General features: G+C 44.7%; 1 protein-coding gene across 1 annotated transcript in view; it reads right to left on the bottom strand.

Annotated features, from left to right (window-relative positions):
• Nucleotides 1-856: 856 nt before the first annotated feature.
• LOC136055222 (ubiquitin-conjugating enzyme E2 R2-like) overlaps nucleotides 857-16,012 on the bottom strand; it is a 75,961-nt gene continuing 60,805 nt past the window's right edge. Inside the window, exons 3-5 of the mRNA XM_065746937.1 lie at nucleotides 14,030-14,127; nucleotides 2,651-2,785; nucleotides 857-1,263 (exon numbers count right to left, since the gene is read on the bottom strand). Of these exons, the coding sequence (XP_065603009.1) occupies nucleotides 1,044-1,263; nucleotides 2,651-2,785; nucleotides 14,030-14,127 (453 nt within the window). The 3' untranslated portion in view covers nucleotides 857-1,043. The remainder of the gene's footprint in view (nucleotides 1,264-2,650; nucleotides 2,786-14,029; nucleotides 14,128-16,012) is intronic.

Raw genomic sequence — 16,012 nt, 5'->3', positions numbered from 1 at the left:
TACAGTACAGCTGCACTTAGCCACACATGATGTACATAAACAAGAGTAAAAAAGGCTCAAGACAGCACTGGATTCAGGCTGCAGGAAGCTTGGCTGTTAGTGAGCATGGAGGTAGGAAGCCATCAGAGAGATCCTTGCCAAAAGCAAGGTTTGGATGAAAGCTGGCCACAGAAGACAGCCATCACAGCAGTGAGATGCACGTCTGCTCTCCCTCTGGAGAGGGTCAGCAGGTCTCAGCAGCACTGGTAAACTAGATATTTTATTTTCTAACTCTAACAGTCCGGGAAAAATAAATAAATAACAACCTAGGGTTCAGTTATACAGGTATGAAGTTTTAAGTGTTTAGTTCAGGGTTCATATGACAAGCCTTTTTCAGAGACAAAGCTGATTGTGCACTCTGGAGCTCCAAGGGCCAGCTATTTCCTATCTTGAGCAGGCTAAAAAAGGAATACTGTACCTTTCAGTAACATCCCATCAATTCAACACACAGTAGCTTTACACTCTCTACCCCACACATTAAAAGCAACAAAAAAACAAAAGCTATCACCACAAAGGTAAATTAATGCACACATGCTATTACTGCAAATGGAGCAGCTAAACCTTGGCAATTTGCATTTACTGGGGAAGAAAAAATCCACACAAAGCAGCATTTGAGCTCCTCAAAAACCCAGTGCCCACTGGGTTTGTTCCAGCTTTAAATACATTAAACATCTCAATATAAGATTGTATTTAATTCAAGAATCTAAACAGAAGCAAATCTGTTTTGCTGTGAGCATTTCATAAAATGAAAAGGAGTTTCTTTAAAAAAAATAATAATAATACAGTGATGTAAGTATTAAGAATGCAAGAATTCAGACATTCTGTGGAGAGGCTCTGAAAAGTCCATAAAAAAGGAGCAAACATCCATAGAACAGGAGACAGCAGGAGACAAAAGTTTTTTGATCCCTTCCCCCCAACACACTTTTTTGCTGGACTGCTGCTAGGTTACTGCTGCTCCCTTCTGGCCTGAGTTGACAGGGCAGTACACAAGCATAGAGAACAGGTCACGACTCCTCATTGCCAGAATCATCATCATCATAACAATCAGCATCCTCCTCTTCCTCATCTTCATCATCAATGTCATCATCATACAAGTCGTCATAAAGCAAATCTGAACTGTTGTCATTGGAAGGCACTTTAGTTTTGATGCAGTACTCAGCCAGCGTAGTGGGGACCTTCACACCATCCTTTTCCGCCTCAGCTTTGGTAGCCAAAACCTGTTTCCTGCAGGAGGAGGACAGAACACCATGACTGGGGTAAATGTGCAGCTCCTCACTGCTCAGTGGCCCCCAGCCCCAACCTCCTGGCAGCATACAGCTAGTAGAGTTGCTTCACCCATCACTCATATCTGGCAGAGGCACTGCCACCAGCAGCAAGAGATTTCATTATCACAGCCCCAGGTCTGGAAGTACAAGTTTGAAGTCAGTTATTGTACAGGACTCTGTTTTAGAGTCAGAGCTAAGAGCAAATTTCATTACATTAACTGTCTTGCTGGAGAAGGGCTGTTCAGGGATCTCTCAAGATGACTTATTGAGCTGGTTTCAGAGATACTATCCCATACCTTTCAATGATGGAGGAAACTATTTCAATATGCTCAAAACCAGGATTTCCACAAGTATTTAGCACCTCTCAGCTCCCATGAGATGGTGAGGGCAGCAGGAGTGTGAGGTTGCACCCTGGGGCACAGCTGTAACCCCAACACTGTCCTGCTGGCCCCCAGATACAAACACTGCTGTCAACTTAAGAGGGACTGGGCTGCAGATGGCAGTGTCCTATCTTGCTGGCCCCTCCATCCTGAGCTCCTGCTTGTGAAATAAATCCAGCTCTGCCAAAGTCAATGGAGCTGGCAGGGACTACAATAACCTCCAGTGAAGCTCTTCACATAGTTCAGGTCAGCAGCCACCCTTCTTAGCTCCAACCTATATCCTGCATGTCCCACTAGCTGAGTCAATGCTGATGTGTTTTTTTTCTGCCAGGCAAGTGTGGCAGCAGCCACTCCGCAGTAAAGGCTGCTCATTTATGGTTCCAAGCCACCTTGGCTCATGTTTATATTGTCTTCCAACAGCACCTGATAAATCATGAACTTCTGAGCAAAGGATAGTCAAGACTGAACAGTGCTTCGAGCTAATCAAAACCCAAGCTTTGCAAATGACAAATTTTGCTGATAGTCTTTCAAACTGGAGGGACAAGATTATGATTCATGAGTTATTATTAAGCACAGAATTAGTAGGTTGCAGTCAGTTTGAATCATATCCCAAGCAATGCAATGTTTTTAAAGGCAAGCATGAACTTTAACTGGGATTGCATCATGCCAGATTAATCTGCAGCCAATAGATTTTGCAGTGCATCAAGACAGTTTAATCTGAAAAAAAACAACAAAACCACACCACTACAACTCAAATACAGATCAGCCTGATCCTTCTATTCAAGAAGTCTGCACCGATTCTATGCTGAAAAACCTATATAGACCATACACCTGGACTTGAAATAAGACTCTAAAACTCATTTCTAAAGAAGCAACCACAGTGAGAAGCTGTTTTCAGCAAATTCTACAAGTAGTCTGTACTGTAGGGTTCAAAGCAGAAGGCTGGTAGCACACGGCAAAACTTACCTTATGATTTCAGCATATTCCTTGTCTTTTCCTTTACTGTCCCTCCATTTTCTGAACATGACTGATGCATCCACATTGGCAGGAGAGAACGTGTTGGGCTCATTGAGCAAAGAGATTACACTCAGTAAAATAGTCCTGAAAAAGGTAACAACAGTAGGGTCAGAGTGAAAGCACTCATGGATCCTACTGACAACTTCAGGCAACGCATCAGAAAGGCAAAGCTTAAGCTAAAGATAACTGACTAGTAGTTGATGTGAATGCAGGTATTAATCAGTTTCAGACCACATCTGTCAGCACAGGAAAGGTGATGCAATACAGATCTCAAGGACCTGATTTGACTACAGACAGTGACATATTTCAAAACATTTAGAAGCACAAATCATGAAGATATTTGGGTGTCCCTAGCACCTCTGAAGACCTAAATGGGGTACACTACTAGTTTGGAAGCATTTCTGCACAGATTAACTAGTTCGGAATCTTCCAGCTGCCATGCCCAAGGGTTCCCAGATTGAACTGCAGAGGCCTTTCCTGTGCTACCTTATCCAAGAGCTTGTATCCTAGCAAGAAGAGGGGAGCACAAATGCAGAGTGGGAGTGCAAAGCCAAGTGCACTCCAGCACCTGGCCCATCGCTTCTGTTCATGTGTCTGTGATGGGGTGGCCAGCAGAGCTCAGCTCAGACTAGACTTCATATGTTCATCCATGTTGCTTGTGGATGGTGCAGGACTAGAAACATGCTTGGTGAGCCTGTTCCTGTCAACGGTCAGATTCCCAGTAGAAAGTTGGACTCTTTGCCTGTCCTCCTACATATCAAGGAGGACCACTGCATGTCCCTTTAAATGGCAAGGGGACCGCTGCAACCCAAGGCCCTTGACCAAACTGTGCTGCCTTCCCACTTCTCCTCAGCCTGTGTATCTCCAGGGCTACTAAAGTAGCATGCATGGCAATAGGAAAAAAATGCAGATGCTTTTCAACATCCAAGCAAACCACCAAGTGCTCACCAGGTTTTAGCTTCCTACCCTCAGCAAAACCAGCAGAAACCAGTCATGTAACTCCAGTTAGCTTTCCTGGACTTCTAGCAACAGCACCAAGCCAGCTGGGTGTCATGGTTTTATGATATTTGTTATTGGTATTCCATATCATCACATCATGTAATGCACTGGTAGTCTCAGAAAAGATGCACTAAAGCTCCCAGAAGACTTCACTGTTTCCTTTCCATTTTCCAGTTGATGGGAAAGATAAAACTGACCAGAAATCATGAGACTAGCTCTTTGTTCTATGGCAGATCAGAGAAAGAACCTTGGTTTTCAGAAATTCTCTCATTTATTTGATTTATTAGATTCAATCTCAATTGTATTTCTGCTATTATAATTAGTAAATTAAGTTTGTTTTCCTCCTCAGATCATTACTGCTGTTTTTGTTGGTTTTTTTGTTTTCCTTCTTTTTTGTTCCCTTTCCACCTTACCTCCCCTTTTGGGCCAGTGAGCCTGTCACAGACACAGATAGATCTAGAGATAACCATCTCTTTTGCCTCACCAGCTTGGTTGCCCTGCTTTGAACCTTAAGCTTTTAAGGTAAAATTCCCACTAATAAAGACATCACACAGCTAAGACATACCATCTCTTGAACCTTTTTAACTTTGAAAGTAGTATGCTTCAGGAGGGAACAAGAGGTGTTATTTTCTGACTGTTACAATTCTTAGTTTCCTGCCACATTAGTGGCAGTTACCCCATTCCAAGAGTCAAGAATTCAATACACGCCCCTGATCTCTGCTTTGACAAAGACTCTTTTCAAATGAATCCAAGTTAGATAAAAACAGAATCAGTCCATCAGGGAAGTCATTTCAAGCTGATGAATTCCCTCACAGGGGAGGAGATCACTAGCTGGATTTACCAATTAAAAAAAAAAAAAAAGCTAAAATTAAGGAATTGACATCTAATAACTAACTCTGAAAAAAAAATCCTATGTGTATAGGAACTGTTGAATCATGACCTGAACCATGGATAGATCACCTGAGGTGAGCACTGAATCAGCTATGGGAACACAGGTGAAGACGAAAGGCGCAAGGTCCAGGCCTGTCTGTGAAATTTCTGGGGGTGGTCTGGTCAGGAAACACCGAAGTACTTACTACCCAGTGCCATCATAGATAAGCTTCAGGCATTCCTAGTCCCTACAACACCAAAGCAACTGCAAGAATTTCTAGGTATATTGGGATATTGGCATTCCGTTATACCTCATTTAGTGCAGCTGCTGAGATCTTTGTATAGACTCTCAAAAAAGGGGCAACTATGGGACAGAAGGAGAACATAACACAATGCTTTCAAACAGGCAAAACAAGCAGTTAAACAAGCCCAGGCATTAGGTATATTCGATCCTACCCTCCCAGCCAAATTGGATGTTCATGTTACTCAGGATGGCTTTGGCTGGGGCCTGTGGCAACATCAGAGTTCTGTTCGGACCACCATTGGGTTCTGGTCTCAGGTCTGGCATGAAGCAGAAGAAAGATATAGTATGATTGAAAAACAGATATTGGTTGCCTATTCCACATTACAAGTGGTAGAGCCAATAACCCAGAAAGCTGAAATCATGATTAAGACCACTCTGAAAATTCATAGGTGGGTAAGAGATCTGACCCACCTTCCTAAGTCAGGGGTGGCCCATGCACAGACGGTGGCACGATGGGTCGTCTATCTCAGTCAGAGTAGTTGTCTGTCTTCCTCACCACTGAAAGAAGAGCTTCAAAAGATTCTAGGCCCAGTGACATATCACAATGATGCACCAAAAGAAACCTTGGTCGCTCTACCAGAGACGAGTCCCATCCAGGAAGGAAAATATCCCATTCCTGAAGATGCCTGGTACACAGATGGGTCCAGCAATTGCAACCCAAGCAAGTAGAGAGCAGTAGCATACCATCCCTCCACTGATACAGTCTGGTTTGAAGAGTAGGAGGGTCAGAGTAGCCAGTGGGCAGAGCTGCGGGCCATGTGGATGGTTATAACCAAAGAACCTGGTGATAGTGTCCTGAACATTTGCACAGATAGTTGAGCTGTATACCGGGGGCTAACTCTTTGGATCACGCAGTGGACTACCCAGGACTGGACTATCCACACCTGACCAATCTGGGGTAAAGGTATGTGGTTACAGGTATGGAATACAGTTAAACACAGGACTGTATGTGTATGCCACATTTCTGGTCACCAACCCCTACAGTCACTGGGAAATGATGAAGCCAATACACTGGCTTGTGTTTGATGGACTGAGGATTTGCCATCTGAGAACATTGCCCACTGGTTATACCAGAAGCTGTGGCATGCTGGACAGAAGACAATGTGGGCAGCTGCTAAAGCTTGGGGACTGCCCATACGACTATCTGACATCACCCAAGTATGCCAAGACTGCTACGCTTGCTCCAGGATGAGACCAAGATTGTTGCCTGAAACTACAGCCCATCATGCTAGAGGACACAACCCTCTTCATTGATGGCAGGTTGATTATGATGGGCCCTTCCCTCAGTCTGAGGGGGTGAGATATGCCCTTACCTGCATTGATACCGCAAGTGAGCTAATGCAGGCCTCTTCAGTTCCAGAAGTGAACCAGGCATATACCATGGAGGCATTCACAAAATTGATGGTTGCCTACGGGACAACGCAAGTCATTGAGAGCGACCAAGGGACTCACTTTACTGGTGCAATGATACGACACTGGGCAGAAGAAAACAACATAAAATGACAATTCCACCTGCCATATAATCCAACAGGGCAGGCCTTACTGAATGCTACAACCGTATTCTCAAGGCTGCCCTGAAGACAGACTCTGAGTCCCTTCAGGGGTGGACAAAGAGACTCCATGAAACCCTGCAAGACCTGAATGAAAGACCTAGAGACAGCAGACCCAGTGCCTTGAAAATGCTACAGAAAACATGGGCCTCACCACTTAAGATCCACATTATGGTGTCACGGAATTCTACAGCTGCAACCAAAGCAGAGCCCAATACCGCACAAATAAATGCCTTCCCTTTTCCAGCTCGGGTACGAGCGTTCTTTTGCAGAACACTAATACGGTCAGAGACACTCTGCACGTTATACCAGTTCTGCCGTGCCCAGTCTACTCCTGTTAACGAGGGTTTAGCACCATGCTTTTCCAAAAGTTCAAATAATACATCTTCACAACTCATTGTGGCACTGTCACACATTTTCTCAATACCCACAAAAGGTCTACACGGAGGGAGAGAGGAGGTATTCAAAAGCACAACTAACACCTCACCCTCACCCAGGGAGGCACAACACACCTATCAAGCAAAGGTAAATACTGTTCCAATCACTCCTCCCTTTTGCTGAGAGGAGCACACAAAAAGACAAAAGCTAAAAACAACACTTTCAAAGGTAAACAAACTTCTTGGAGAGGTACACAATTCCTCACTACCCAAGAGGCGGACACGAAAAAAGCTTTAGTTATCAAACATCAAATGCAGAGAGGTCTTCCCGAGGAAGCATGCACGTATTTCACAAGTCCTCGAGAGGTATACACATAAACAGTAAAGTTTCAGAATTTGGAGCGGTCTTCCTGGAGAGGTGCCCACATCTAAGTTTTCAAAAATATCGCTCCTTGCAACTCCAAGAGGTACACAGAGAAAAAGGTTCCATTTTCACACTTAAGTTATCAAATTCAGAATTCAGAGTGATCTTCTTGGAGAGGTACACACATTTAAATGAAAAAATATCACTCTTCACAACTCCAAGAGGCACACACAGAAAAAAAGGTTCAAATTATATCTGGAAGGACAACACTCTCACAAAGGGTATCCTGCCAACTACGCCATTAAAGATGTCACGCTCCAATATAAAGGAGGGCAACGAAGGTTCTTAGATTATGTACATACCCAGCGTGAGATTAAGAAACAACGGTTCAAATGTTGGTCCGACCAGTTTATTACCACTATAAACCAGGGAGATGGGGAAGGCGGATACTGTTAGGGTGATGGGGAAGGGAAGGCGAGCGATAGGAAAGATAGGAAAGAAGCAAGGGTTTGTACAACGCGGGGAAAGTCACCAGCCAGGATCCTAGGGGCGGTCCGGTTGCAAGCGGCTCCGACGGTCCAAGGCAGAAGAGCAGGGGCGGCAGAAGCGGGGAGAACAGCAGCAGCGACGGGCAGCCCTGAGCAGCAAGCAGCTGTCCTGGAGAAGCGGCACCGGGTCAGCACAGGAGAAGCAGTGCGGGGAAAGTCCAGGAACAGCGTCAGTCAGCACCGGAGAAGCAGCCAACAGTGATCAGCTCGTGAGGGTTCAGATGGTAGAGCACCTCGAAGGAGCGGCGAGGTCCAGGAGAAAGCAGCATGTCTCAGGCAGCAGGCCCAGGAGGGAGTTCAGCAGCAGGGATCAGCTCATGAGGTTTCCGATGGAAGAACACCACCACAGCAACACCAACAAAACCACGACAATCTCATGGTGGTCGATCCCTCTTTTATCCTTCATTTCTCTTGCCTACGTGGCAAATCCCGTGCTAGCCTGCCAGGCAAGCTTCTCCTGAGATGGCTATCTCCCCACGGAGATGAGTACCACACAAAAGAGTGCTGAGCGGCCATTGAGCTGCAGCTTATCTCTCTTTCGTTGCCCAAGGACATGCCCATCTGCTTGTCCCTTAGACAAAGGATTTCACAACCCTTTCCCAGGACTAGCTTGGACATGTTCGGACATGTTCATCAGCAAACTTTGAGGCAATGATATAAAATATTAGTCTCTTACACCACCCCGTGACTCAAAGGTTGCTTAAAAATTGAACAGTGGTGATCCATGATGGTGAGAAAAAGATAGGAAGCAGAAGGGTAAAGGAGGGAGGGGGCAGGGAATCAAAAGTTTCATATGTTACAAAAGATTCTTTAGTCTTGGTTACAATTGTTGCCCTGATATGTTTCACTTCATCAGCAGAGGAGGTTGTAAAGTACATAGAAGATACCACATGTTGCCCAAGTTTACAACTGAATAAAACAGGGTATCATACCAGGAACAAACATAAGAGTTGCAATAACACACAATAAATAAAATATGTTTAGCCATGGGCCACCTGGGAGCCAGGAAAAGAGGTCAAGGTCTGGGCTTTTCTAAGTTTGGACAGGAACATGTGCTATTTTTCATATACCTTGAGCGATTTGTTTGCATCAATCCCATTATCATCAATCTTTAGGCAAAAAGTAGAATCATTTAATTTGCCACAGACACCCCCTTCTTCAGCTAGCAGATAGTCCAGAACAATGCAATGCTGGAGTACTTCTGCCCGCATCTGTGAGGCTTGATCTGCAATGAGATCAAGGGCATAACATTGGGCGGATTACTCCAACATAACATACCCCAGTCCAGTTTACAGGTAGTCGTTTATATGCATAATGAAAACAAATCAAATAATGTCCCTTCAGTGCTAGTCGTGAGCTTCCTAACATTCACCCTTCACCCCCCGCTCACTTGAGAGGTGAAGGAATTAGTTTCCTGATGACTCTGGTAGTTCTTCTGGTGCTGGAGAGGCAACTAGGACATAGGGTTTTGCTTTCCTCAGATCTAGTTGGACATCCAGTCACCAGCATTTCGAGCCTATCTATTGTCAGTCCATCCATCAAATTTCGTGGAATGCCCTTTTTCCATCCCAGAGTCCAAAGACCATTACGTTTATGATCAATGCTTCGCCTACCCGTTCTTAGTGGGCATGAAAGCTTTTCAGTCTCATTAAGCTTTGGGCTAGGTGGCCTGAGGACGAGCCTGGCTGCTGCAAGCCTTACTCCTCTTGGCTCAAATTTACTGGAGGAAGAAACAACTGGCCCATATTTTCTTCCATAATTAATTAACTCTTGGGCAACCTCCTCCCATGTCCATACTTTGCATCCTGACTGCAAATTATTAGAGGTTGCAGTTCCTTCTAACATTGCCCGGGTTCTTTCTCCCTGAGGCATAGCCTGTATCTTTCCTTGCAACTGTATGCCTATGGGTTTCAGCGATTCTGGAAGCCCCCTGATTAGAGGTGTCATTCTCTCAGGATCAACGGGCAACATCATGGGTGATTCATGGTGTAACTGTAGCTTCCTGTCATACATCATTTGGAGACAGGCATCCTTCTGAACATTCTCTACTAGCTGATCAACAGTTCCAGTAATGGCAAGGGGGTCTCCCCTTTCTAGGGGATTAAGACCACCTGCCCAATAGGCAGCTCTCTGTGTAAGGGACCACGGAGCACGACTGTTACCAGTGGTTAAAAATACTCCTGGTCCCCAATAGCCTTCAGCCTCCTTTTCAGTTAAAAGTATCTGATCTCCACCTGTGAGGCTGACCCTCCATACGTACTCTGTTTCTGATTCTTTAGGAGAGCGGCCAAAATCTCTTTTCAATTTTGCTAGCTCAGTAGTAGAGAAAGGGATTTCTTTAATGTTCATTTGAGGATCTAAATCCTCGCCATTATCGTATGAATACTCAGTTTTTATTAAAGGACGCAACTGAGCTGGGGAGGCTTCTAACTTGTCTACACTTGCCTTTATACCTTGCAATTCCTCCCTTGGATAAGTTTTCTCTTGAGGTGCACTAGTACCACTGGCATCCTTACCCATTAACACTTCCCTTAAAGCTATTTGCAACAGATCAGAATTATGTTTTTCTCTTTCTACTTGCTCTTCTAGGTTTACAATTTGATTTTGCAGAGCTTTTATCAATTCCTGGCTTACTTTAACTGATTCATGCAATGCTTGTAGAGCTTGGCTCTCTGTTTTAAGCTGCTGGTCGCGGAATTCTACAGCTGCAACCAAAGCAGAGCCCAATACCGCACAAATAAATGCCTTCCCTTTTCCAGCTCGGGTACGAGCGTTCTTTTGCAGAACACTAATACGGTCAGAGACACTCTGCACGTTATACCAGTTCTGCCGTGCCCAGTCTACTCCTGTTAACGAGGGTTTAGCACCATGCTTTTCCAAAAGTTCAAATAATACATCTTCACAACTCATTGTGGCACTGTCACACATTTTCTCAATACCCACAAAAGGTCTACACCGAGGGAGAGAGGAGGTATTCAAAAGCACAACTAACACCTCACCCTCACCCAGGGAGGCACAACACACCTATCAAGCAAAGGTAAATACTGTTCCAATCACTCCTCCCTTTTGCTGAGAGGAGCACACAAAAAGACAAAAGCTAAAAACAACACTTTCAAAGGTAAACAAACTTCTTGGAGAGGTACACAATTCCTCACTACCCAAGAGGCGGACACGAAAAAAGCTTTAGTTATCAAACATCAAATGCAGAGAGGTCTTCCCGAGGAAGCATGCACGTATTTCACAAGTCCTCGAGAGGTATACACATAAACAGTAAAGTTTCAGAATTTGGAGCGGTCTTCCTGGAGAGGTGCCCACATCTAAGTTTTCAAAAATATCGCTCCTTGCAACTCCAAGAGGTACACAGAGAAAAAGGTTCCATTTTCACACTTAAGTTATCAAATTCAGAATTCAGAGTGATCTTCTTGGAGAGGTACACACATTTAAATGAAAAAATATCACTCTTCACAACTCCAAGAGGCACACACAGAAAAAAAGGTTCAAATTATATCTGGAAGGACAACACTCTCACAAAGGGTATCCTGCCAACTACGCCATTAAAGATGTCACGCTCCAATATAAAGGAGGGCAACGAAGGTTCTTAGATTATGTACATACCCAGCGTGAGATTAAGAAACAACGGTTCAAATGTTGGTCCGACCAGTTTATTACCACTATAAACCAGGGAGATGGGGAAGGCGGATACTGTTAGGGTGATGGGGAAGGGAAGGCGAGCGATAGGAAAGATAGGAAAGAAGCAAGGGTTTGTACAACGCGGGGAAAGTCACCAGCCAGGATCCTAGGGGCGGTCCGGTTGCAAGCGGCTCCGACGGTCCAAGGCAGAAGAGCAGGGGCGGCAGAAGCGGGGAGAACAGCAGCAGCGACGGGCAGCCCTGAGCAGCAAGCAGCTGTCCTGGAGAAGCGGCACCGGGTCAGCACAGGAGAAGCAGTGCGGGGAAAGTCCAGGAACAGCGTCAGTCAGCACCGGAGAAGCAGCCAACAGTGATCAGCTCGTGAGGGTTCAGATGGTAGAGCACCTCGAAGGAGCGGCGAGGTCCAGGAGAAAGCAGCATGTCTCAGGCAGCAGGCCCAGGAGGGAGTTCAGCAGCAGGGATCAGCTCATGAGGTTTCCGATGGAAGAACACCACCACAGCAACACCAACAAAACCACGACAATCTCATGGTGGTCGATCCCTCTTTTATCCTTCATTTCTCTTGCCTACGTGGCAAATCCCGTGCTAGCCTGCCAGGCAAGCTTCTCCTGAGATGGCTATCTCCCCACGGAGATGAGTACCACACAAAAGAGTGCTGAGCGGCCATTGAGCTGCAGCTTATCTCTCTTTCGTTGCCCAAGGACATGCCCATCTGCTTGTCCCTTAGACAAAGGATTTCACAACCCTTTCCCAGGACTAGCTTGGACATGTTCGGACATGTTCATCAGCAAACTTTGAGGCAATGATATAAAATATTAGTCTCTTACATATGGGCACTGATAACGAGGTAAGACCTCAAATTGGCAATGAGAACAATCTTCTGCTCCCTGAGAACTGAGAACTGAGAATCAGGCGCTAATACAATAAAATGGCCTTGGAAGGTGCAGGTAGGACCACAGTGGTGTGGCCTACTTGCACCTTGGGGGAGATTATTGGAGGTGGGAAGCTCAATAATCCCTCCAGTAATTGTACGTCCTACCATTATTGTGGTCAACACTCCAGTCGTTACTGCTAGAGGGATTCCTATCATGTCTCTATTGCAGATCAGGATAACCCCCTTTGGTGCCTGATATAGTTGTATTGCCAAAAAATTTGGTACGGGTGGCCGGGGCATGCCCCTGTACAAGCTGAAGTGTTGACCCAAGATAGGAATACGGCCTGTATCTTGCACTGGAAGGCAAATGTTCACCTCCTGGTACCCCTGAAACATCTGTATTACTCCCCGTGAGTCCTTAGGGTCAGCAGAAGGAACAAAATGATATCAAAGTGTTCCAGTGAGGATCATGTGTGATGCCCAGTGATGGTCTACCTGGGAATGATGAAGCGTAGGATGGACCTGCACCGTGTGACTGCATACCTCCAGTAAACACCACCAAGCACTGGCTCATGAAAGAACATGAACCATACATCGATCATCACTTGTCCTAGATTATGTCAACATGCATCAGAATGGGCAATTGTACAAGTGTTGCAATGTGTCAGATCGCTGTACTGGAGAAGACTCAGCCTCGAATAAACTCGATCACTGGTTCATGCCCTGAAGGGGTGGAGTATATGGGAACTGTCAAATCATGACCTGAACTACTGATTGATCACCTGAGGCCAGCACAGAGTCAGCTGTGGGAGCAAGGTGAAGGCAATTCACCTGTGTGACCAGAAGGGGTGAAGTCTGACTCCACCTCTCTTAGACCCCATTTAAGGGCTGACCACGACAAGGGAAGGGTCTCTTATTGGAAATTACTCCTTTGAAATATCCTATTGTATGTTGGGGGTGTGGGTAAGCATTTTTTTCTCTTTGTTTTAATTGTAAAACCTATAAATTATCTTGGCTATAATATTGATTGGTTTAATTCATTGTGTTAACCTTACCCCCTGTGTTACTGAAAAAAAAACCTAATGGGGCAAATACTTTAACCTTATTTGGACAATGAATTGCATTAAATAGTTAGAACACAAATATCTGAGTTCAGGGTTTTTCTACTGTGTCTCTCCTGCTACAGGTCACTTAGCTGCTATTTGGTACTTGCGCTACCAGTTTTTTATTGGAAGTGCCTTGGAAGTACAATGTCAACTAGATTTCATTCTAAGAAGTTTGTTTTAGCCCAGAATGGCTCTGCTACTTAATGAACCTTGTTTTTGGCAGCAAAAACAAGCTAACAGCTAAAGACACCACTCTGCAGGACATAGTATATGAACATGCAATTAGAAGGCAAACTAGAGGAAGGATTACACACAATTACTCTTGCTCAGTCTGAATAACCAAAGGTATTATTTTCTTCTAGTGGTTCTTTGAAGAATTTGGTTAACATAAGTGTAGGATTACATTGGCAAAACTAAATCATTTGAGATAACTTTTTTCAAAGAACATGAAAGCAAAAAATGAGGCTCTATGTTATTAATAAAGCACCAGGACACGCAGCACTCTAGTATGTTCAGGCAGCTTGGTAACTGGGGCTGATTTAAGCTTAAAGAAAAAAAAAAAAACACCAGAAAATCTTTTATCTTAAAGTTCCTTCCAAATCTTTTCCCAGTGTAGGCTTTAGTCTAGGAGACAGTCACCAGGCCTTTTTGGATCAGCTTTGTGCATAGCTGGTCCACACTGTTACCTGATGTTTTGTGTAGGGTTCCACCTCTCAGATGGCAGCTCTCCACTTTGTGGGTCATCTACAGGTGGGTGAAGAATTGAAATACACACATCTCCATTCTGAAAGACAGAGATTAAAGATGAGAATAACCCAGATGAATGTAAGAGTCTAATGACTCAGTTCCATCTCAGGCTATGTTTGAGGGGTTTAGCTTTAAACAATACAAATGCCAATAGAAACACGCAGGAGCTACAGACAGTTAACAATTCTTCCTAAATTTACTATGTTAATGTGTTCAAATGCTTAGAAAGCTAGTCAGCAAACTGATACAGTTGAGAAACAGTTATGTTAGGTTATGTCTTGAACTGGTGATTGAGTGCCTGGTGAAGGGCTGTGGCTGCTTTAGGGAGCACAAGCAAGTTGTTTGCACCTGTGCTCACTATGAAGGGTGAGATCAAAAGGGGTGGATCCAGGGTAGAACCACCCTGGACTAATGTAAGTGCCAGCCACTGAAAGGAGAGTGTTTTTTGGACCTCGGCTGCTTCTGGAGATGGAGTGCTGCATATCTAGAGGTTCTCTTGCCCAGTAAGGTGAGTTTTTGTCTTCTTTGTGTATATGATTATTGGCCTACTTGTGAATACTTTGCCTGGCATTGCCAAGAACTTATCATAAGCAATTTTGCAGTTTATGAGCAGAACAGATAGAAAATGTTCTCAGGCCAAGAGGTTTAGAAGAATGTAGCAAAACAATAAAAAAATAATACTGATGTTGCAAGAAAGCTAGTTTCCAGACAACACATTACCGTAGTGATAGAGAACTGCATTTTAGTTGCGTGAGACTTAAAGTAGAATTAACTTCCCCTCAGTGTTAACTGAGTTAATGACAGGAATCTTTACACCCAGGGATTTTGCACTCTATCCTATCTCAGGTATCAAAATGATGCTTCTCCAGGGTTTTACAGAGGTTGAACAGATGATGCTAGGCAGGCTTAGGCTGTCTCTTGTAAAACATAACTCTGAAATCAGTTTGTGGCCACAAACTGATGCATAGGAAGTTCTGCACAAAAGTGCGTGGGAACTTCTTCACAGTAAGGGTGATGGAGCACTGGAACAGGTTGCCCAGAGAGGTTGTGGAGTCTCCTCTAGAGATGTTCAAGACTTGCCTGGATGCCTACCTGTACAACCTGGTCCAGGGAGCTTGCTTTGGCAGGGGAGTTGGACTTGATCTCTAGAGGTCCCGTCCAACCCCTACAATTCTGTGATTCTGTGAAATATCAAGTGAAAAAGCAGGTGATGCTCTTTAAAGGTTTCACTGAAAATCCCTTCCAGTATGCCAGAGGGAGAATATTTTGGCAGCATGTGAAAGCCATACAGCCACATGCTCCTCAATATATGAGGTGACTACTGACTACTATTTATGAAAACTAACATGTCTGTAAAACCATCTGTAGGGTGAATAACCTGAAAGAATAGTATCCACAGAATACAATAGAGGTAGATGGTATATTTTGTGTGGCTTATCTGGGTGGTATATAGACAACGAGTAAATAAAGAAAGGCTCACCTGTCACAGATAGCCGAGGCTTGCCCAAAACTCCACAGGGAAGGGATCTCCAACAAGAGATTCTTTCCCAGTGCAGGTCAGCCCTTACATGGGGTCTGGGAGAGGTGGAACAAGACTCCACCCCTTCTGGTCACACAGGTGAGTTGCCTTCACCTGTGCTCCTGTGGCTGACTCAGTGCTCAATCAGTGGTTCAGGCCCTGATTCAACAGTTCCCATACACTCCACCCCTTCACAACACTAACCATTGATCAAGTTAACTATAGGGTGAGCCTTCCTTAACGCAGAGATCCAATACATCGCAACGCTTATATTATTGCCCGTCGCGATGCGTGTCAATATAATCTGGGTTGAGTGATGATAGGTGTATGGCTCATGTTCTTCCTTGGGCCAGTGCTCAGTGGGGTTTCCTGGAAGTATGAGGTCACATGGTGCAGGTCCATC

Source organism: Cyrtonyx montezumae, unplaced genomic scaffold (assembly GCF_038088225.1).
Source record: "Cyrtonyx montezumae isolate F1298 unplaced genomic scaffold, pur_monq_1.0 scaffold_4, whole genome shotgun sequence".
NCBI lineage: Eukaryota > Metazoa > Chordata > Aves > Galliformes > Odontophoridae > Cyrtonyx > Cyrtonyx montezumae.
This window is presented reverse-complemented; position numbering and strand designations above follow the sequence as displayed.